This window comes from Haliaeetus albicilla, chromosome 20, assembly GCF_947461875.1.
Source record: "Haliaeetus albicilla chromosome 20, bHalAlb1.1, whole genome shotgun sequence".
Lineage (NCBI taxonomy): Eukaryota > Metazoa > Chordata > Aves > Accipitriformes > Accipitridae > Haliaeetus > Haliaeetus albicilla.
The window spans coordinates 5,952,292-5,976,606 of NC_091502.1; the positions used below are offsets into that span (position 1 = coordinate 5,952,292).

General features: G+C 37.8%; 1 protein-coding gene across 5 annotated transcripts in view; it reads right to left on the reverse strand.

The window, feature by feature from the left end:
• The window catches only part of CDK8 (cyclin dependent kinase 8), an 87,639-nt gene that overhangs the window by 16,370 nt on the left and 46,954 nt on the right, over positions 1 to 24,315 (reverse strand). For 4 of the 5 annotated variants that reach the window (XM_069808113.1, XM_069808111.1, XM_069808114.1 and 1 more), the window contains 3 exons: positions 7,012 to 7,069; positions 4,089 to 4,220; positions 1,782 to 1,925 (listed from right to left, as the gene is read on the reverse strand). In XM_069808113.1, the coding sequence (XP_069664214.1) occupies positions 1,782 to 1,925; positions 4,089 to 4,220; positions 7,012 to 7,069 (334 nt within the window). The remainder of the gene's footprint in view (positions 1 to 1,781; positions 1,926 to 4,088; positions 4,221 to 7,011; positions 7,070 to 24,315) is intronic. The other variant, XM_069808116.1, reaches the window with a different exon arrangement.

Below are 24,315 nucleotides of genomic sequence, written 5' to 3' on the forward strand. Positions count from 1 at the left end.
AGCCACTGCGCTTACAACCTTCAGGACTGTTACTTAATCTATTCAGGCACAGTCATGATCTCGGGACAGGAGTACACAAGACTCTCACAAATGTTCCTTCTAAGGGACTTCCCATTCTGACAGCACTGTCTTTAGTTACAGGAAAATGCCCAGGGGTACTGTGCAAATTTCTGCTGTCTCCATGTAAAGGAAATACTGTTAGCCAACAAAAGGTTAAGAAAAAGTAATATTTGCACACTCAAATTAAAGAATATTTCATCTCAACTGCTTTGTGTAGACAAAGCCTGAAACAGACTTAAAAATAAAACAAACAAAAAAATCACTACCAGCACCTAGCCTCAAATGTATTACACTCTGTAACTCCTGAAAAGCCTCTGTGGGCAAGTAGTTTGATTCAAGTCAAATGTTTACTAAGACTTATCACAACTGCAGAACACTGGGAGCTTAAAAAATATTAAGTGAATAAATAAATCAGAGACTAATTATTATTTATTTAAATAAAAGATTCTCCTCTTTCCCTATTCCAAAGACATGTGAAACTGTTTCAAATATGGCAAATGTCAATTAAAAAGCAAAACATTTGCTGCAATTACATGAAAAACAATATTACTTGGTAAGAACCAAAGACCTTCAAAATCAAATGCAGACCATTAGAAAGGATTATTTAAACCAATCAGAAAACAATAATGAGAATATCATCTATTTCTGTAAGCTACACAAAGACAATGTAAAACCCAAATGAAGTAAGAAAAACATAAGAAAAGGGTAAAATTCTAGGCTAAAAGCAGAATAGGACAGTATTGCTTAAAGAAGCAAAATTAAGGGGGATTTTCAAGAAAATAAAAGTACTTCATGTGCAAAGGCAACACTTCCAGGAATCTCATACAGCAGTATAGAAACAATGAAGGACATTGCTTCAGGACAAAAAAAAAAAAAAAGTCAAAGGGAAAAATAAGAGCAAATTTAATAACAACATTCTAGAACCACACAAACATAACAGTCCACAAAATTCATGTGATAGGAAGAAGAAAGTCCACCAGAACAGTAAAGAAGAAGATTATTAACAGTGAATGGACAACAGCAGGGAACACAAGCAGTGAGGAGAAAGATGACCAAAAAGTAAAATTAAGGCCCCTGTTATTCTGACATCTGCAATTGTGTGAACAGTAGAAGACAAAGCATTCATTAACTGAAAGATGCAGGACAGCCTGTAGAAAAACAAGATATGACCAACACTGAGGGGAAAACGCAACAAGTGATATCCACATTGTAATTTGTTTTCGTTCATGCAACCTGTTCTTTGTTCTGGTTTGGAATAAAGAAATTTTCTCCATATCACAAGCCTTCTACCAGGGAAAAAAGTAAAATACCCTCCCCTACTTCCAAATGCTATGTATGATTTAGGATGAGTTAAACGTCTGCATAATATTCACTAAATATATAGATTTTTGCTTGGTTTCACCCAATCATCAGTCCCTTTCCAAATCTATAATCAGTACTGAAGAAATGCAGAAATATTTCTTCTGATTTTTAATCATCCACCATTAAACATGATATTTTAAAACTGTAAAACACTGGTACATGTATGCACAAAGATAGTCCTATCATTAATAATAGGAAAATTATCTAATATGACTATTAGATTCTAGATTTATAACTCATGAAATAAAGACTGTGTTTGAACAGCTTTGTTGCTTTGATCAGCTGCCACCTTCATATGTGAAGAAAGCAATACAGATATCTTTCTTTGAACAGCAGTGTTAAAAAAATACAGTATGTACCTGCAGGAAATCCCATTACATTGAATATTCTGTCCAGCTGGTCATGGTGATAAGGATTACTAGTTTTGATATCTTCTTGTCGACAATGGAATATTGGCTCTGATGTTAGCAGCTCTGCAAATATACACCCTATGGCCCAAATATCTTTAAAAAAGGAGAACAGAAATTAAAAAATCAAATGGATCTTTCCAAAAGCATCTTAGTGAGGTAAAATGTTATTTTTTAGCTTGTCAGAGATAAGGTACCTGCATTGAGTATTTCAAGTTTCTATTGTGGAAGTGGAATACTTCCTTGACTTTTCCTTTTAGCTACGGATAGAGGTACACAACTCAGTAACTACAGTGGAGCTGACAGAGTATCAAACAGGCTTTTGTGTGGTTTTTAAAGTGTAGTTACCATTTATTGCTGTAAAAAAGTAATTTGATTAAGAAGAAAACCAAAGGAAACTATTTGGGTAACCGTCCACACATAAAATACAAATGAAGAAAAGCCAACCAACATCTTGCCCATTCACTGCCATACTGTCCCCACCAAGAAACGTCCCCTCTCTGATCAGCCACTGGGTTTCGTAAGTATTAAACAACCCCAAAAATACAAGCTGAAGAGCAGTGATAGTGGAATAAGATAAATGTTATCTATAAAATCTTGTGGAAAGAGAATAACAAGAAAATCGCTCCATGCCCACGTACCTCACCCCTTTTCTTGATCAACATTCATTAAAAAAAAAACAAACCAAAACAAAAAAACCAAACACCAACCCCCTTTAACTGTTGTGTCCCAATCTGCAAAATCAGATAGCCTGCATTTTCCCAGTTGTTTTCCTGATTTTTTTCTAGCATATACAAATGCAATTTTTAACTTACATAAAGTAATGCTACACTGAACCTTGAATGAACAAGAAAAGGTCATGAACAAGGACAAAAGCAAATGATGCAGAGAGCATAACCCCATTACTCAGTGTTTGTATACAGTCAGTTTTTATCTATGCTGAAAAAAAATTACGTACTAAAGGCTATGACCATCCATGCAGTTTCACATGCTGCAAGCAGAAGAAAATGTCAGTAAAGTGAAGGAACATGCAAATACAACAAAAAAAAGCAGTTTAAAGCAACATATAAAGAAACGTATTCAATCTATAAAAGAAATATAGTATTAACAGAAAGGTAAATGAAAATACATTTAAGCCATAAACATTAGAATTTATGACAAAAACACTGACATGATCTTAAAAAAATAATGGCCAAGGTCTGAGGAAAGAATTTCAGGGTACAGAAACAACACCATGTACGCTGACATACAACCTCCATGTTTGTGCAAAGGAAACGGAGCATTGCAGGGGACGTTATTCCCCCAGAAACGGTTGCCAGGCTTTAACATATCTTTTAAACCAGCCAGCAAGAGAAAAAACTTCCCAGTCCTCTTCCCTACAGTCTCTCTCCCTTCCACGGCAAAGCTGTTCACATCCACTAAAGGTGAACCTCCCTCTAAGCCTGCTACCAGGCTATTCCCCCATCCTACGGGCACAGCCCACACTGGCTCCTGCCATCAGTGATCCCTTACCCCTCAAACGGCACAAGCAGAGACTGGCAGAGCAAAGTCAACCGTGCCATGCCAAAACTGTTAAAATTCAGACTGGTAAGTATGAATTAAGCGGAGAGGAGGATGTAGCGTTAAGCTGATGTAGCCAATGCCATCCTCGCAGCATCCGCGTTCTGAGGTTTGGGTTGTTCTGGCTATGCCTGATGCAGCATCACAGCCCAGCCTGTTGCATGACTCTGACCACATCTCACTACTTCGAGCAATTCCTGTTCACAGCTGTGCTTTGAAAAAGACATAGAGAGAGGCTAAAATGCAGCTTATTTTTACAGTTTAGTTTCAGTGCAGCCAATGTATTCTCCATTCTGTACATTCCTTATTTCACATATTTATTAGATTACGTAAAAACATCCACAACAAAATTAATGCACTGTGCCTCATCATCATAATATGGATTGTACTAATAGTTTGAAGATCCATCCGTATTTTTTATTGCCTCTAACAGCATTTATAAAAGTCTTGCGTGAAAGCCATATAAATTTACATTGCATCCCAGGGCATTTGGAGCCAAGACCCAGAAATATTTCATTCCTATATATAGCCAGAGACCATAGTAAACTAAACAATTTGTCAAAGTTTAATATTTCTTCAAGAAATCAGTAACATACCTTTAACTCACCTACTGTCCTTTGTACTATTTATCAATGCTTCAATATTTGGGTACACTTTACATGAAGAACAAAACAGTAAGTTTTCATCCAATTTACTTACCAATAGCTTTGGTATAATGCCTTGCTCCCAGAAGCAGCTCTGGAGCTCGATACCAGAACGTTACAACTACTGGATCCAAGTCTGCTAAAGGCTTCAGAGGTGAATTAAATAATCGGGCAAAGCCCATGTCAGCTGCAAAAGTCAAAGAGAGATGCTTTAAAATTTGACGAAATCTACCAATTTTTTATTTTCTTTTTTAAAAACAGAGTTTACTTGTTAGCGCTACCATCACTGCTAAATAAAATGCAAACGCAGACTGTAGCAGATATAAATTCTGTGAGCATATTTTCTTAAAGCTTTTGTAGCAGTTACTGGATGTCATCACCTATAAAGTATATCATTATAAATCATTACTAACATGAGCCATTTAGAACAAAGAATTAACCATTGTTCTGAAAAAGCGCATCAACTCACTTCTCAGGACACTGGTAAATCCTGACTCATTATACCTGATAGTCTCTGGTAAAATATTCCATTATTACAGGATGGTCTTTCAACAAGCAGCATTTTAAATGTGAGCAAAATGCAGGTTCTAAAAAGGTTAGAATGATTTATAATACATACGTGCACATCACAAAAGCTCCCTCCTCATGAAGTTAGCTGTAGCAAGATTTCCTTCACACAAAACCAGCAACTAGGCCTACAGCATCTGCCTCCCTGCTAATTTTCTGTCAAGACGTATTTCCAGTATCGAGATACCAGTACTAAATACCATTTAGGCTATGATTTTAAAATGCTGTTTGGGGGCATTATATCATTAAAAACTGCTTTTTAAAATTGGTAGTATACAACTGCCTAGAAAACTGTCTGAACTACCAAATGTAAGTGATACAGGAAAAAATGGGCAGAGACTAAAATATGCACCTTCTCCCACCAAATCGCTTTCCCGACCCACCACTCCCCAAATCCCAAGACAGAGGGACTCTGTGGTGCAGGACTATACACATGCTGAGAAAGACTCGAATGAAATGAGATGAGCAGCAATTCTGAGGGAAAAGGACCTACATGCTATAGCTCACTGGTTGAGGGAAAACTGCAGTGTAAATATAGGTCTCTAACTTGACTACACAACCCTTAATTTTTTTTTCATATGCATTCCTATTTATGATTGTTTTAATGCATTTAAAAAGAGAAACATTTTACAGTTTTCTACATTAAAATATCGATTACTCAAGATATGATCAAGTCACTAGTAACTATGAAAAATAAGGAAAATTGTTGGCAGAAAGTGAATTTATGACTCAAAATGACACAAAAAGCCTATAAAAATTATTTTAAGTTAAATGCCAGTTATGTATTTTTTAGAAAAATTAGTTACACTGGAAAAGTGGAAGCCCTTGGTAGGGGTATAACTTCTGCATTCTTTTCCTGCTGTGGTAATATCTTAAGAAAATAATAGTAAAAAAAAAGAAATCTACATTTTGATAACACACTTAGAAATCCAGGGTCCCCCTCCCTCTTCCACCGCTGGGAATGGATGGCTCAGAGGACTGGTGGTCCGATACAGAATCTTTCACCTGTCCATTAACAGAGTCTGACTAAATTTAGTTGTGTTCTAAGTTATTCCCAAATTAATTCAAAACTATAAATTAAGAAATAAATGGGTGGTCTATGTGCAATTACTAGCAAGTAGTTGTATACAGCAAATATCACCACCACAGTTGAAAGTGAACATGCCCAGAGGATGACCTACATTCTCAATTTTGGAAGCAACTGCTCCATGAAGAATAAGGTAATAGGAAGAAATTTTCCCTTCCGCTGTCCATGCTGTACCTGTTTTGTACGGAGAAGACCTCAAGCTCTACTGTCAACCTTAAACCTCGGAAGGGCGTTTAAAACTTTCAGGGTAGGATCTGCAGAAGTGTTCAGCCCTGGCCCATCTGCTCCTTAGATTTCAAAGGGCGAGGGAAGGACTAGAGCAGGACTAAACACTCCAAGAGAATTCTACCCTGAATCGTTATACTAGTGATTAACAATATAGTTCAGATAAACAAAACAATAAGAGTACAGAGCAACAATGCAGAAGAATAATCTCATAAAAGAAAGCCAGAGGGAAGTGAAAAAGATGAATTAGCTTTAAAAAAAACCCTTCCAAATGGGGCTGCATTACCATAACAAATATAAGTAGGCTGTGCATTAGCAGTCTGCTACCAAAGCACTGCCACCACACTAATGCACAGCCTGGTATAGCTTATTTCTGTTAGACTACAGTTAATTTTTATTTATTTATTTACTTTAATTTAAAACAATTGAAGTTCTACAAATTATCCTCTCACTGTGAACAGTAACTCCCACCAGAATATATTACAATAGTGGGGAAAGTGTTGGGTCCTTCCTACCCGTGTACACCCCAGTTTGAGCATTTAGCGGTAGTTCTCACTAAGCATTTTGGCTGGATTACTGCGTTTTCTGGACTTTTAGGATCCCTTGCATTTATCTCCAAGGGACCTGTCTACCCTTTCAAGAATATTTTGTAGGCTAAACGCCACCTTTGATTCCATTATAAAATTTAAAGTTTGTAGTAATGAGTAGTTCCCTATTTAGATTTTATAAGCAGCAGCAAGATAATGTCATGGCATCACAGGGGTAAATGGAGGACATTTTAAAATCCCCTTTCTCCTCCTTTCCCCCTAGCTAGCTGTCATCTTTATCCCCATATCAAAATCCCCCACCCCACACAAACACCCACTTAAACAAAATATAACGACATTTTCCACTTTTTATTGATGAGGCTACAGCATTTCATCGTCAGAACTGGTGCATGGGGCTAATATCAAGAAGCCAGTCACTCAGAAAAGAGCATTTAGGCAATGTGCCCAGGCACATACTAGTATTACAGTGACTACTTTAGGTGGTACAACTGCACCTTCAGAACATTCTAGCTTAAATGCTACACTGGGACTTATCAAAGATATAAACATACCAATTTTTACTCTTCCTCGCTCAGGACCTTCACCCATAACTAAAATATTAGCAGGTTTCTGTGGAAAAAAAAATAAATATACAATACATATACCACGATAAACCTAAACATTAGTCTCTGAAAAGTTAGTTAAGCTTTGTTTTGCCAGTTTTAAACCAACTTTGATAAAAACGACAAGTTTCTCTGTCACAGTAAAGCTGTGCAAGGACCCAGACACAGGCTCTCCCTGACTGCATCTTCCTCACATTTCTTTTCGGTGTTTCTGTGCTCCAGCACCATGCTCCCTAACTGACACTCCGGTGTCTGTCCTCAACCCGCATGAGCTGGCAGTTGCCGAGCCGCCGAGATTCCTACCGAAATTGCCCTAGGTCCCTTTGGTGGGAAGCAGTCCCATTGCTGCCCACCACCTGCACCCCCGGCACAGGGACGGGAAGCCAACTCTGCAACACGTTTTGCCCAGGGTCATCAGGCGCATTTGCAGACACATTGTACATACAAAATACCTGAGTGAGACACAGATTAAACATTACCATACCACTTTATATCGGAGAGAAAGGTCATCTAAATTATTCCTATTTACAAGCGTGTATCAATTCAGACAGTTGCAAAACTGGAAAGCATTGCTTTTACATTCTTTTTCTCTCCATCTTCCCTGTCTTTCTTTTACTAGGGAGGCGAGTTAAAGAATTGAGCTAGAGGTCAGCTGGTTAGAAACATTACCACTCACTTCTTAATCCTATATTTTCTGCTGTCCTGTTTCCCACAATCCAGTCTTGGCATCTGCAGTCAGAAGATTCCTCAAATGCTAACACTGTTTATGTAAGTCAAATCTGCAGTGCTTATTTTGAGGGAAAAAAAGTCAGGAAACTCACAACTAAAGCTGAAAACGTATGCTAGACTAGTTTTGAACTGGAGTGATTTAGATACCCATTCATACTGTAAATCCTGGACAAAACAGGGGCTCCTATTCAGTTGTGAACTGTAAGAATTATAATAAGGCTGAGTTACAGCTCTTGCTTTGCTTTCTCAGTTTAAATTGATCCGAAGAAAAAAGTATCCCAGCAAGATAGTTTAGGCTACCTAAAAGTCAATATAATAAATTTTAATATCTTAGTGTGATTTACCAAGCATATATTCTAGGAAATTCTCAAGTCTTCCTGAAACTATCAGGCTCTGGTGTAAACGCATTCAAAGAGACAAAAGACCACAATTTGATATCTTGAGATCTAGAAGTAATTCATATTGTGTAAAACAAGGTGCAAAAATTAATAATCCACAAAAAATTTCCTTGAGAAACTTAATTCCTATTGCTTATGAAAGGCTCCAACATGGATTTCTGAAACTGTACAATACACGTACAAAATATTTAAAGGGAATTTGAGGTGTTGCATCTCTTCTCTGAGAGCAGGTTAAAGACGGAAGAAAATGTTGTAGCTTGACCATGACCAAAAAGGTAAGATATATCCCATTATCTTTCCAACAGCAATAACAATAGATCCAACTTGTGCTGCATTAGCTCAGAGATATGCAGAAGAACTTGTGTCCCACACCACCACCATCCCTTTTTGGTTTTTATTAGTAAGTCATACACTCCAGGTAAGTACTGCTTCAACAGAAAAAAATGCAGTATGTGGGCACACAGCTCACAAAGCATTCAATTTTGATTGTTTCTAGAAAAGTCCTAGAAATAAACAAGCAGCATAAATCTTTAAATTCAGAGTTAATGTAGAAGTTTAAAGCAATTCAAACTGCTAGATAAGAAAACACATAATTTCACCACATCAACCATTCTATTGCTATGTTGTGACTCAGAGAAAACATGCATATCTTTTACAAAAGCTGCTTCAGTATGTCTGAGGTGTTAATAAGCTACATGCCTAATTAATATTTTTTGAGTACAGTTAATGATACATTACACAGGCACTAAAATTTTTCAGATAAATAATACATTGACCTAAAGTATAATTTCCTCCCCCTGCATTTTCACAGGTTGATAATACGCTAAAAAAATGCTTGTAACATCCTCATGATGTTTTTACCTTAAAATATTTTACTATTTGGATTTTGATAGGGATAAGGAGCCATATTCACACAAAGACTCCATTATGCCAGATGATTAATCAGCACAGCACTGGGTAACAATTCCTGCCCCAAAGATCTTCTACCCTAAGTTCAAGGTAGGTGAGAAGAGAAAGCACAAAGAGGTAAGACAATACTGGTTAGCAACAGCTTGATTCACACCCCGATTTTTTTTCCTCTCAGGATTTACAGAAAAAGTTTAAAAATACAGACAATTTAGAAATCCGTGTAGGAGTCTTCTAAAGCCGCAAAATGAGAAAAACCTCAGTCGATCTGGAATAACCATTCACAGCAGTTCACCTCTTCCTAGAGTCAAAGGCCCTTCACTGAAACAGCTCTGTTTGAAACAGAAGATTCTTTCTACAGACAAAAATACTTATATAGTCGCATCACTGTAAAGATACAACATCACAGTTACAGACTAAAAAATTTAAATTTAAAATCAGAGGTCTTATTCTGAAGGTTCCCATTCCTAAAATCATTGCATTAGTAGCATGGAACAACATTGTTAGTTGAAAGAATTTTCGAAATGACAGTTCATCAGTATTTAAATTCAATAGGGAAACATCTACCAGAAAACAGTACAGGGAAAGTATTGGCATTCCTAAAACATAAGCGTTTTAAGGACTCCCTGAAAAACATTTAAGTCCACTAACAAAAGTCAAAATGTGGGTCAGGGATTCTTGTTAGATATCTTTGACTCAAGTCCACCATCTGGAGAAAAAAAACCAACTCCCCAGATTCATCTCTTTGGACAACTCATTACACATTAGAAATTTATTTGCAAAGAAAAAGAAGCCATCATTAGAAACAGAAGGGAGAAATCTGGACAAACTTCAGTTTGACTTGTTAAATTTCAGTTTAATTTTAATTATCCAGAGAAAATGAAAGTTTAAAGTGCTTATTCAAATCACTTGGTCTGAACGAGAAAAATCTTTCAACGATTTTTCTATTGTGTTCTGAAAACACACTACTTTAAAACAGCTTTTTTTTTATAACTACAAATGATCAACTTTTTAAAGTCACTCATTTTTGTTCTAATTGAGGCATATTTCCTTTTGCCGCCAAGTAAAATAATTTGCTCATGCCAGACAAATGCAAATGAGAAAGCTGTTATGATCCTAAACCAAATGTGAAGAGCCATGCAGTGATGTACAGCTGAGTACTTCAGAGGCCAACAAACCAACTTTGTGACAACCCCACAGAACAAAATTTAAGAAAAATCACACCACCACCCCTGACACCCCACCTCAGCAGCAGGGCAATAACTCATTCTCATGGAAGAATGGCCTTGTGACCATGGCACAGCACTAAATCTTATCTGGTCCTAGATCGGGCTTTGTAGGACTCCTTGTGTGATTCCTAGACAAATCCTAATCTTATGCATTTAATCACTATTACTACTGAAGAAAAAAGATCTCACTGAAATATTTTTAAGTACTTCAAATGTAATCATTATTTGCAAAGTGCAAACAGAAATCCAAAGCAGCAGGCTAATTTCAAATAAAGGAGCTAAAAAAACCCCAGAGGCTAAACTGACAGGTTCCCAGATCTACAAAGGACTTCAGGCAGTTACCTTCATCCATCTGCCTGACGGGACACACGATACCACTTTCTGTTCACCCTGATCCTGAAGTCTCTGATGATGAAGGCTGCACAATTCCCAGGCAATCTACTCTCTTTCACTCTTCTCCATTGCAGCGTTCTTCCTTTCTTTCTAACACAACAAATGCGGTTACTCCCATCGCCTCTTCTCTTACACATCAGCAGAAAGAGCAGACAACCACTCTCCTTCAGTGCAAGGACTTCATACACTCCTGAAGATCTACCTCTCTTTTCAGTTCTATCACCTAGATTAAAAGAACCCTCTTCTGCTCAGTGTTTCCTAGTAGGATATTTTTTCTGGATGTATGATCATTCTTGTTGCTTCCCTCTACCTGTTCTGCCTTGAGCCACCTATTTGTTTGAACTCGAGTGCTCCAAATTACACACTGCTCCTGCTGAGGCTTCACTAATGCTAAATACAGCAGAGGGATTTTTACATGCCTTGCACAGCATCTTCCACTTTATACAATCCCAGTATGGTATCTTGTTTTGCCTCACTGTGTAAGGCTACTGATTCACGTTGAGGTTATGAGCTGTGCATTTTCTTCACATCTTTTCTGCAGCACTGCTCTTTTTTTTTTTTTTTTAAATCATTGTTCCAACTGAACAAACACTGCAGTCACATACTGTTTGTGTTCATTGAGAGGGGAAACTCAGACTTGAGAACTTATTTGGTTTTCTATTTTGAAGATAAAAATGCAAACAACATGAAAATTATACCAATCTATGTCTTGATGAGATGTGATCATATCAAAAAAAGCCAGCATTCCTGTTGCTCACAGCAAGTTATTCATAGGAGTGAGAGATGATTACTTATTCTGTGTCCACATACTAGCTGTCTGGAAATCACAGGACATTTTCTCCTGCTCCGGGAAAGGTATTCTGCTGTTGGGTCCTCTTTCCCCTAAGTTTTAGTCATCAAAGCAGTGAGGAAAAAAACCTGGCATTTTTGCAGGGCTTAGCCATTGTGATCTTTGATACTTACTACTTTCAGCATCAAACCAGGTCTGGAGGAACTATTTCTCCACCTATTTTTTGCTACTGGGGTGTTTCTGAACTCATTAGTTTTCAAAGGTTGATTTTAAACATACCTATCGATGAGTAACCAAAATTCCTTTGAATTATCTATGGTATTAGAAGGTAGATGCTACCTTTTTTCCCCCCACTTACAAACTGTTTGCAGTAGTCCCATGTATATTTATGAACAGACTCATCCTCTTTATGCCTCCATTTTAATGCACCTTTTAATAAGGTTTTAGTATCATCCTAACCAATTTTCATTTGGACAATCCTATACTTCAGAGTTAGGCTACTAAAACGTTACTCAGTAGAGGGTTCATAGTGGTGGGGTGAGTCACACCAGTGACTTATGTTAACCACTCATATTTGTGCATCGTTAAAGGCTGTGCCACCAATTTTCAGAACTGCCTGTCCCGCCCATTTCTACCTCTGATGAGCCAAGATAATTGAAAAAAGTGTAACACTGGTTTTAATTTTAAAAAAGCAGTTTAACTTTAAAAGAACAATACTAAGCAAAGTGTTTTTATCCCTAAATTATTTTGCTTTTGCAATCATGGTCTCAGCAATGATTCTATTAAGATTTAGAATGAATGACTTTTTAATATTTTAGACTTTAAAACATTATATTAAACAATACAGGAACAGATTCAAATATACAACCCTACAATCATACAAAAAAATTCCACTTCTTCAGCTGTATGTGAGCAAGTGCCTGAGAAGCATAAAACACTTGCTGTGAAGTTTGTAATTCAATGTCATGGGGGGGGGGGGGGGGGAAGGTTTTGAAAGACAACTGCAAAGGCTTACCAAGTTGCAGCCTGCTTGGAAGAGCACTTTGGTGAAATATATTGATGTGAAATATATTATCACTTCCCAGTTAGGTCCTCTGACAAGAAAAACTGTGCAGCAAAAACCTACTAGCCTTTAGCTAGCCTTGCAAAAGTCACAGCCCATCTCAGGCTCTATGATGCACAAAACATTTATGCTTCTTAAGGTACACCTGTCTTAACAACCTTGTTGATCTTCAAGTAATCATAACATACACCAAAACACTTCTTTATTGCATTCTTAGGGATTGGAACTGACTTTTTTGAACATTTTATGGTTAAAGAAAACAATTCTCTTCCCATTTTGAACAAAATCGACTACTTCTATGCTAAATAGTACTCTAGCACAATTAAAGTGTCAATACAACCATATTCAAATAATAGTATCAGCACTTTTCTGAAGTTAATTTACTTCCTTGAATTCAAAGATGTGCATTCACAATTAAGATAATCAGTTAATAAATGCAACCAAAATTCGGGGCTTTAAAATAAATTATCATCAAAAGACCACCACAAACACTGGTGAAAACAATGGCTCCACAGAACTCAACATGTATTAAACCTAAACATTAAAGTCATCTTTTTAATTAAAAAAACACATGAATTGTGAAAAGCACTGGAAAATAAAGAAAATCTATTTTAATTTAATACTTCTTGTTAATTATCTTCTCACAAAGAACATCTCAGATCTGTTTAAAAAAAAGTAAATCAAGTATCTAAATAAAATTCTCATTAAAACCAGAAACCATTAAAATTACCAGTAACAGCCCAACAAAACCAAAAACATAAATTATCAAAGCACACATGCTCAAAAAATTTTAAAAGTACAGAAAGTATTTGGATAAGATAGAAGATAGAGGGATGCCGTATCTATGCCAGGGAGGCCTTCTGCTAGTTACCATCACCATATTTTATCTCTGTTTCAGCCTGATGAAAGCTGTTGGCCTCACTGTTACATTTTTATGCTCTGAACACACTCCAAGAATTTCCTTCCATTGCTGTCACTCAGTCACTGCCAACTTGGGGCAACGTAACTTATTAGAGCTTGTACATAGCCTAATACACAGGCTTTTCTACCACTTTCATTGGAATGGAATTAGAGTTGAAAGAAAAAAAATTAATTAGACTTTCCAGGCCAACTCTCCCACTCCCTAAAAATATACATCAGGACGAGCTGCAGGGTGTGACTTTCTGTATTAAATCTCCAAAGTAGGAAAGGTGGATATCATGGGCAAAAACATTATTACAGCAGGAAAATCTAACATGTCAAATATCATTAACACATCATGCAAAAGTGTAATAACAAACCTAATGAATTAAAACAAATAGTCTTGCAGAAATTTATTTCCTGTGGGTTTTGTGACACAAGTGATTACTCGTTCGTAGCTCAGGATGACTCTGGATGCTGTGGACACATCAGAGCAGCATCAAATGCAAGAAGAGAGTGTACTAAACTGGTTTTTAGGTACTGTGTTATTCCGCATATAATCCCATCTCCTTTTTCAATTCAGAGTTCTGCCTCACAACTGAGGATTTTGAATGGGTAATAAAAACCACTGAGTATAATTTTTGTTCACTCATTTTGTTGGAGCAGCTTCCACAGGTTGACAGGCATTCAGTAGTACTGTAATCTCATACTTCCTAATACTTTCACACGAAGGAAGAAAACTGCCTTATTTAATCTTTGGTTTGCATGCAGTTGTGGTAGCCAATGCCATTGTCCTTAACAGCGCTATTTTATTTTTGTTTTTCATTTAAATAGTACTCTCATCACTTCCGTATCACCCTACTTGTACTAACATATAACTCCTCCTGCTCTGGACGAAGAAAAAAAAAAAGTGAAAAGGCTACGCAATTTATTACTATGCACTTTCCAGTGGTTTGTCTGGGCTTTGTTTGCACTTACTTCTTGAAACACCTTTGTCCACAGAACAAACACAGTATTTCAAACAACAACGCCCCAAAGATTATCTTTTGTGTCACTTGTGTTCAGAGCAAGTTGGATAAAGTTGGGAGCTCATACAGAGCAAGGTTTTATATGGGATAAGTGTACCCTATTTATAAGGTGAATTTTTCACAGGCTACTTTGAAACTGCTCAATTTAATCAAAGGATTTTCTTATCTTTTCAACTTTTCCTCTATATTATGAGTACAGATTACACACAGAGATCAATGCATTTTCTCTCTACAGCAGGATGCAGACAAAACAATTATTATGGCTATTTCCTGTATTTTGAACAATTTATATTCCTATCTTCCACAGCATTTTATGCAGTGATAACTTTGCCACAACCTTAACAATGTATTCAGTACTAAAAAACCCAACAAAACTAAACTGGAAACTGCATCTAAGTGTTTCTAAAATCATACTCCAGGTTTTTTACTAAATCCTACTGCAGGATTTGCATTGACCAAGCTTACTTCAAAGGTACATTTGTGATCAAAGTGCTTCTGGTCCTCCATACCTCTCTCATGTCAGAACCAAAAGTTACATTGATACTTTTTCCATCTGGCTAGTACAGCTCATTACCTTTAGGACAGAAATTAGATCTCACATTTCTAGAATGCCTTTCCTCTGTAGAAGTCTTACCTCTATATTTGTATTTATATATTTGGCTATGAGAGGTATCTCAGCCAGTTTACCTATCACTACTGTGTGGCAATGTGCCGAGATGACTAAGCTGGTCTTCAAAGAGTGAAGGATTATATTCACATTATTCTCTCTCCAGCACCATGATCAGGTATCTGGCCGTCTTGGAAAGCCAGCACATTAAAAACCAAGCTAGTAACAAAAGAACAAGTTTAAAGTTACAGTGAAGAAAGAAATCTAGTATAGTCTGCCTATCAGTTAATGTATTTGCATTCCCAACATTTCACCTAACTTGGGCAGGACTTTTGCTGTAAAAAAGACAAAACCAGATTCAAACTACTTTAAAAAATCCTCACATATATATATATAAAAATTATATCAGGTATCCATATATGAATTATATTCCTCAATATATTACACCCATACAATTCTCATTACATCAACCTACTTCAGTTATCAACCTACTTAAACACCCTGGAATTTCAAAAAAGTCAAAATATTTCTAAGCTTGAAGAAAGCAATAGCAAAAGTATTTTACCAAATCCAAATCTGACAAAACAGCACCTTAAGTAATGAGCCCTCTTTATATAAAGAATGCTAGTTCTGCAGGCGGGCACCCTGCTTTCTGAAAAGTAGAGAAGTTCAAGACAGAATGACAGAGTAACTACACTTCCTAGGAAGGTATCTCCTTTGCAGTATGCAAAAATCCTCGGCTACTGGAACTAGAAGAAGGCAAAATATTTTCTAATATTTCAATAAAAAAATAGTTGGGAAATACAGACAACTTCCAAATCTTTACTTTTGTTATGAAGACAGTGGCCATCTGACCATCTTTCCATACAACCGAACAGCTACATCCTGCTGCAGCTCCTCCTCCCCTCCTCTCCCATTTTTTTACTCCACGACAGAATGAAGTTAGCACAGGTTTTAATGCACATTCCTTCTGCAAACAACTTGCTTTCTTTTCTGAAGAGGGCAGTATACTGCGAGGGGCAGTATAAACAGACTCTGAAATTGCTACAGTAACAACTACTAAATGAATTTACCACTGACTGAAAATGCCAAGTTTGGCACATATAAAGTGATGGGATCTCTCAGCTGTCAGACAATTTTGGGTAGCTGACTAAAGATTTTCAGAACATCACACTTCTAAACACTTCCTTGTCAAAGTTGCTTAATAAAGAACCATTAATAGAAACCTCAAGCCTTTTGGACACTTAAACAATGAAGGCAACTTTTACAAGGAGCTCCTACAACTTCACAAGTAATGCACTTGAGTAAACCTTTCAAAATGTCCAAATAGTCCAATTTTCCTCACATAGTCAGAAATACCAAAAGCACCATATACACTGATGTGAAATATAAGCGGTATTGGTTTTGTAAGCAATATGAGGATCAAAAATATCCCTCCCAAACCACTTTTTCTGTATTAGAAAACCCCTTTTCCTCTTTCTATACATTCTTATTAAAACATTCATCACAAAAATCCTTGACATTTTCTCGTTAAACATGATGCTACTTGGGCAACACTTATGCATTTTTCCAAACACTTTTTGTATTACCTGTGTAACTTTCCTACAAAACATTTTCAATTATTTGACTTTCTGTTTTGGTACATATTCCTCCGGCCCCCAATTAAATGAGTCTGCTATAGAATTCTCCATACCTTCATTCAGAGATCCTGCAGAAGAGATACATTGTCATAGAATCATTTAGGTTCGAAAAGACTTTCAAGATCATCGAGTCCAACCATCAACCATGCCCACTAAACCATGTTCTGAAGTGCCGTGTCTACGCGCTTTTTTAATATCTCCAGGGATGGTGACTCCACCACTTCCCTGGGCAGCCTGTTCCAATTCTGACAACCCTTTCAGCGAAGAAATTTTTCCTAATATCCAACCTAAACCTCCCCTGACACAACTTGAGGCCATTTTCTCTTGTCCTATCTCCAGCCACCTGACAGAAGAGACCAGCACCCACCTCACTACACCCTCCTTTCAGGTGGTTGTAGAGAGCGATAAGGTCTCCCCTCAGCCTCCTCTTCTCCAGACTAAACAGCCCCAGTTCCCTCAGCCACTCCTCATAAGACTTGTGCTCCAGGCCCCTCACCAACTTGGTTGCCCTCCTCTGGACACGCTCCAGCACCTCCATGTCTTTCCTGCAGTGAGGGGCCCAAAACTGAACACAGTACTCGAGGTGCGCCCTCACCAGTGCCAAGTAAAGGGGAACAACCACCTCCCTGCTCCTGCTGGCCACACTATCTCTGATACAGGCCAGGATGCCGTTGGCCTTCTTGGCCACCTGGGCACACTGCTGGCTCACATTCAGCCGGCTGTCGACCAACACCCCCAGGTCCTTTTCCACCAGGCAGCTTTCCAGCCGCTCTTCCCCAAGCCCGTAGCGCTGCATGGGGTTGTTGTGACCCAAGTGCAGGACCCGGCACTTGGCCTTGTTGAACCTCACACAATTGGCCTCGGCCCATCGATCCAGCCTGTCCAGATCCCTCTGTAGAGCCTTCCTACCCTCCAGCAGATCCACCCTGCCTCCCAGCTTGGTGTCATAATAATATATATAGAATTTTATATAGAACTTTAAACAGGCAGTGCCTTTTTGAACCTTCTTCACAGTTAACAGGAGCTGTTTGTAAGTTTGGGAGATTTAATCTTATAGGCATCAAGATATTACAGTCTGATCAGCCCTTATTCTCTTAGGGAAGGGATAAAGGACACTTGTGAGGTTTCAGTAATTACAATAAAGAACAAAGATATGAACTCTTTGTTAAAAACCTTCACTTAAAAATAGTTTTTTTAAAATCTCTTCACATACTTCATGTATTAATTCACTCGTTCTCTTTTTCGTCATGAAATCTTTCCATCTGGAGCATCCTAACAGGACGAGGTGTTCTCTGATGGCTGCAGCTCTTGAAGCTCACAGCCTCAGCATCAAAGTCCTAGATCTTCCTCCTGCATTTCTCACTGCACATATTCCAGCTCCTTCCTCTGCCTTTCTTCCCTGCATCCAGAATCCCCAAGCTCCTTTCCCACCTGCCATCTGTTTTGATGACCAACCATACAGGGTCAGCGGAGAGAGGCGCGCGCCATGAATGACCAGTGAACCGCTGTCTTTAGAGTGCAGACAAACCAAACTGAAATGGCCCTGGTGCAATTCTCAAAGCATTTCTCCCAGAACGCATGTCCTCCTCTATTTGACATCCGCTTTTCATGAAATTTGAAAGTATTTGACTGTTTTGATACCATATCTTTTTACCAAACATATCTGAAATTTGCTAACAGATGCAAATGTTACTTGGGGGAACTAGCAAAAAAACTGGCATGCCCAAGTAAGCTTTGTCTCCTTAAGCAGGCAGGCTATGACCACACAGTATCAGGAGACCAACGTAAAGGTTTTTTTATTGTGGAACGTGCAACACCATTTGCATTTCTTCAGCTATTTTTCCTAGAGACTATAGTAGCAATGCTATCATTTCTCTGATGTAAAACTCTAAAGCACCACCTCGTTTTCAGTTTATAAATCAGTATGCAATATGTGGACACATGTTTCTGGTGCTGTTATTAAATTTACATTCCACCAGGCTATGACAAACTTCTCAAAAGCCACTACAACGACATTAATTCTTGATGAAAGGCACTGAAAAGGCCTGCCCTGATTTGATACCTTCTAAGGTAAAGATGTAAATGGTTATAAAGATCAGTCCTGAAACATTCTACCTAGCACTGAAGGGCTCTAGGGGAAGGAGGAGAAAGAAAACAAAAGCAGTACTCTTCACAGTAGCATTTATAGCCACATGAAGAAAAACTACAAGTTACTTTCAGCCTCAAATTTGCAGTTCCCCTTTTGCAACAGTTCTTCGCTACCTGTTAACTGGTCCGAGATCACAGATTAGAAATTATTTAATCTACAATGACATAGAAATGTCAGGGAAAAAATACTCTGCTTCCATTGCTTCTTGTGTCTGACGGTTCTGCAGCAGGTAAGTGAAAAATATCTCACTAAAATATCAATAATCATGTAATGTAACTCCATGTCTCCAAATACTCATCTGTGTTGTACTCATCTGTCCCCAAGACATCTGGTGGTTAAATAAGCAGCCTTACTTTTCCCATTTCTTTTTTGCACCTTGTACTTTGATGTAGAAGTTTTTACTGACTACAGAACTCCCAATTCAGAAACTTTACCTGCATTTCCTCTAAGCAATAAGTCTAAGAGTAAGTCTGCTTAGATTTGGTCAGATTATTGGCTAGGTAAATTAGCAAAGCTCTTCTAATAGTATATACATTGCTCCACCTTGACCTTACGTTTAAGCTGTGGACAAAGATTGTGTTTACTGCAGTTTCAAAACAAGGTATGTTCACAAATAGAGCAAAAAAAGCGTTGCCAGTATCACTTACAGTTGTATATGACAAGGTTGTGGAATTTAGCTTTTACCACCACAGAGGATTAACTACTTTGAGAATTATTTATGGAAGAGAAATACTGGGCTAAGAAACAAGAAAGTTACTGATAAATTAAATTTAGGTTCCAACAAACAAAACAGAAGTCAGTACACCAGACAAACTGATACAGTCAGACCTTTTGGAAACACCTGCAGAAGATAATAAAAGGCTAAAAAAAAAAATCACTTGTCTTTATGATACTTTAAGGTTGGACTTGAGGATCAAGTAAATAGACTACTGCTTTTATTCAGAGCCCCAAGAGAGGTGGATTTGGAAAATGTTCTTGAAATTGTGAGATTTCTGACCTTTCCTTGCACCCATGTTTTCATTTGAAATCAAGTTTATAAACAAGCTTTTTACTTGCAATCAGAAAAATATCTACCAAAACTTTCCCTATTCAGCACTTCATCTTACTATAAATAGGAATCTAACGGTACTCTGTGGTAAAAGATTATCAAGAACTTTTAGGATTGGTTTCCCATTTTTGCTAAACACTGATTGCTTGGATAAAAACTATTTTCGGGTGTATCTCTTGATCTCACATAGCATAATAAATCTTGGAGTTTTACTCTATTCTTTCACAATCCTTACTTAAAACTTGTTAAATGACCTTGCACTTGCTTATAAGATCTGAGGTTAAAGATGATCAACCTGTAAAAAGCTATGAATGATTATATTCATATTCAAGAATTGCTTGAATGGAGGCGGCCTATGAATCAAAAAAAATCCGTTCACTATCCTTAAAGATGAGAAATTTACAAAATCACCAGGAAGCCTTGTAATGAAGACCCAAACACAACTGGAGAAGTAGACTGAATATTGTATTTTCATTTATATTTTCCATTTGTTTTCAGTGCTTTAGCACAATAGGAATGGCATTCCAGCTAAGAATACAAGACATAGGGGCTAATCCAAGAGAGATCTAAAAATACGAATCTCCATAACACTTTAATCCTATAGAATTGACAAATTTTTTAATCTCTCAAGACCCAGGTATCTTTCTAGAGATACTGTGGTTACAGAAGCGTTTCATACCCAAAATTGGTTACAATTTGATGATCCAGTAGAAATATATCTTTCATCTTAAGACCACACAGCTTCCAAAAAAACCTTCGGGGATACATCGTCTTTTTTTTCCTCCAGAAAAGAAAATGGCACCATGTCCTCCCTCTCACCATGTTGCAGTCAAGATACATCCCCAAAATGTCCTCCTTCACTGCAAAGGTTTTGTATTTCACCACTTTGTTCACATTGTTCCTCAGTCCATATGAGCTATTTGATCTTTCATATTCTTTTTACTCACACCTGCTCCCACCCCAGCTTCTATTGATTTGTAATGAGCTGGATTTTAGATTTTCAAAAAGGAGGAATTGAATTTTTCAAGACAAACCAAATGGTGAAGATACAACACATTCACAGAATGGCTGAGGTTGGAAGGCCCCTCTGGAAATCATCTGTCAACTTGTCAAGGGTATGCGCTGTCCCATTGTCCAGGTTATTAATGATGATGTTAAACAGCACTGAACCCAGTATCAGCCCTTGGGATGCTCCACTAGTGACGGGTGTCCAGCTCAACTTTTTGGCACTGATCACAATCCTTTGAGCCGATCAACTCGGGCAGTTTTCAATTCACCTCTCTTCACTGTGCACTTACCTAGTCTGTACTTCATTAGTTTGTCTACATGGATGTTATGGGATGCAGTGTTGAAAGCCTTACTAAAGTAAGCAACATCCACTGCTCTTTCTCCATCCATCGAGCTAGTCACTGAAGGCCTTCAGGTTGGCTAAGCATAATTTTTCCCTTCATAAATCCATGCTGACTAGTCCCAATCACCTTCATGTCTTTCAAATGTTTGGAAATGGCTGCCAGGACGATTTGATCCATCACTTGCCCAGTGATCAAGGCGAGAGTGACTGGCACGTAATTTCCCAGATGCTCCTTCTTGCACTTCTTGAAGATTGGAGTGACATTTGCTTTTTTTCCCCTCAGGAACCTCCCCTGATGCTCTGACCTTTCGAAGCGAGTGGCCTCACAATGATTTGCTTATATGAAGCTCATGATTTTATGTATCGCTATAGGCTTCTCTATGATGACTTCAAAGATCTCTAAGCAGTATGCCTTTTACTTTTCTGATTGGAAGGCTGGTAGTACTGCAGCTATATACTCTGTATTTCTATCTTGAAATCTGCATTTAGACAAAGCTGACAGACATTACTCAATCAAGAGCTTGACCTAGCAGACCATTGCCAACAACAATGTCCAAGAAAAAAGCAAGCCAAATGGAATCTCATTTGCACAGTGGTTCTTAAAAAAAAAAAAAAAAGTTGGGTTTTTTTTTTTAAAGTCACTGGGACAAGCATCGAATACTTAGTTTTGCAGTCTCTTCTGATCATTTCTACACTTTTATAAGTTACTATTTTGAAAGTTTAATCTAAAACAAAGACAATGCTCAGGAAGGCAGGCAAGCGAGTAGGCATGTTCCCGGTAAATAGGAACATTAGGAAACACTAGATAATGTTATTTTAACTATAGAATATTTAGAATTACAGTAAATTACAAGTCACAGGAAGGCATGTTATTATAGCCTATGCAAAAAAACCACAGTTCTGCCAGACACATTGTTCTTTTGTGATCTCATGAAAGCACACACTTACATAATCAAAACCACCTTGGAAACCAAAAGCTTGGGAAATGCAACACCTGACGACCAAGACAGTGATTAGGTTTGGCTGGGGTTTTTTTTTCCTCCTTTGAAAGCAAATCACCAGTAAGTCATTACAATACCTTTGGGGAAATAATGCCTATTATCTGTTTATATAGTTAAACAGGGTAGAAGACCACCCTGCTTTTAAAAGCTGCTAACTTCTTTCTAGTAACATGCAGAGCTTTTCCTACTATTTGTTCTTAAGCATTTAGGTTCATTCCTTCAAAGGACCACACAGTTTTGTAAGCACTAGAGCAGGAATGAAGGGCATTCCTGTATTTCTGAAGTAATCCTTGAATATTGATGATGGAGACATTCTTGGATTCAAGAGCTTTAATGTAGAAAATGGTAAACTGGCAGGGTAAAAGTTCCATATATTTAACTTTGCCTAAAGCACACACTTAAGTGATTCATGGCCTGAGCCTGGAAAGTGATTCAGATGTTGTCTACAAAAAACCACCCTAGCAGTGGCTTCTCCTCATTTAATGTTAAAAGAGTATCTTTAATGTTCCCGCTAATCCCAAACCTGGCAGCAGGTATCCTTGGGAAGAGTCCAGGTCCCAAGAAGGTACATTCCAAATGTATTAAAGCTTGCCCGCCTGAAAGCTTATTTAAAAACAGCGTTCATCCCACCGCAGCAGTTTAGCTGAGGTACACACTAGGAACACATTAAATAGGCTGCAGTATCCTGTGCTAGTACTAGTTTGCAAATGGTCACATCCACAGTGACACAATCCCAGACTAACTAGGACACAGATGTTACTGACAAAGGCTAAGAGATTGTCATTCCTTTGGCAAGAGATAGGAGGAGGAGAACGGGAAGCAGGAGCCCAGCACTGTGTTACCCACTTCCATACCTGGCTTGCCAAGTCGCAATTCATCTGTTCAGCACCCACTCACACCATGCACAAAGAAATAGGCCAGGGAATTTAGTCTGAACATTTCATCATAGTGCCTCAAGCTGCAGTAGTACAAGTAAGAGCTGTGAGATTTCCTCCGGTGTTTTTTGTTTGGGGGTAGGTTTGGGGGTTTTCTGGAGGGATGGTGGTATGTTTTTAAGCATTGCTGCACCACATGAGCACTTTAAATTGTTTCAGACCAAAATCTATTATTAATTTAAATTGCAGACTAATCTTACTGTCACCACACAAAACCAGTGGAGGGGTGCTCATCTCTTAGCTGAGACTGGATCCTGACTGTGTGGACAGGACTAACACAAAGTAGTATTAAATAAAATGCACTTTTAAATGCTAACAGGCGTGGCATAGAAGTTGTTGTACCATGCAAAGGGACCTCTATTTTGAGCGCTTTACTCAAAGAAATCTTCCAAGCATGCTGCAAAGTCCATCCTCTCTTTTCTCTTGCTGTTGTGGTTGCAGATTGATGAAAACAGATCTATGGCCAGTCTTCTGCTTATGCTTATTTTTAGGGTGGAATAAGAACTTTGAGTAAAGGAAGAAGTCCAATAGCTGGATATGATAAAATGGAAAAAATACTAGGAAAAGAAGTCAGCAAAATGCAGTATGTTTCAAGCATGCTTGATAACTAAATTCAAAACATTATTAAAACTATAATTGATGCCCTTTGTGGTAATTACATGAAGTATTCTTATTTCCTTCCTGCTACAGTCAGAGCATGAATAAACAATCTGCTTTCAATAGCTCTCAGTCATGAAATTTAAAAAAGCTGAAGCATATGCAAGCCAAATAAGAAATTTTACAAGGACTGACATTTATTTGTTGAAAAATTTTACTGGTATGTTTCAAAGACTTATGGAAAAGCTAACTACTCAAGCAAGCAGCATTCAAAGATAACAAATACAATCAACATTTCCCTTGCTCTGATGGAAGTGGCGAATTGGCTTTCATGTAACCAGTGAAAGGAGAAAAAATAGCAATGAGGGTTAACTATTTAAATAGTTGAGTTAGTGCTAAGATTTGTATGCAATTCCTTTGTAAAAGACAAACCACGACTAGAAAAAACACAATAGACAATTAATTGTCTTCCTACAGTTTTTACTGCTT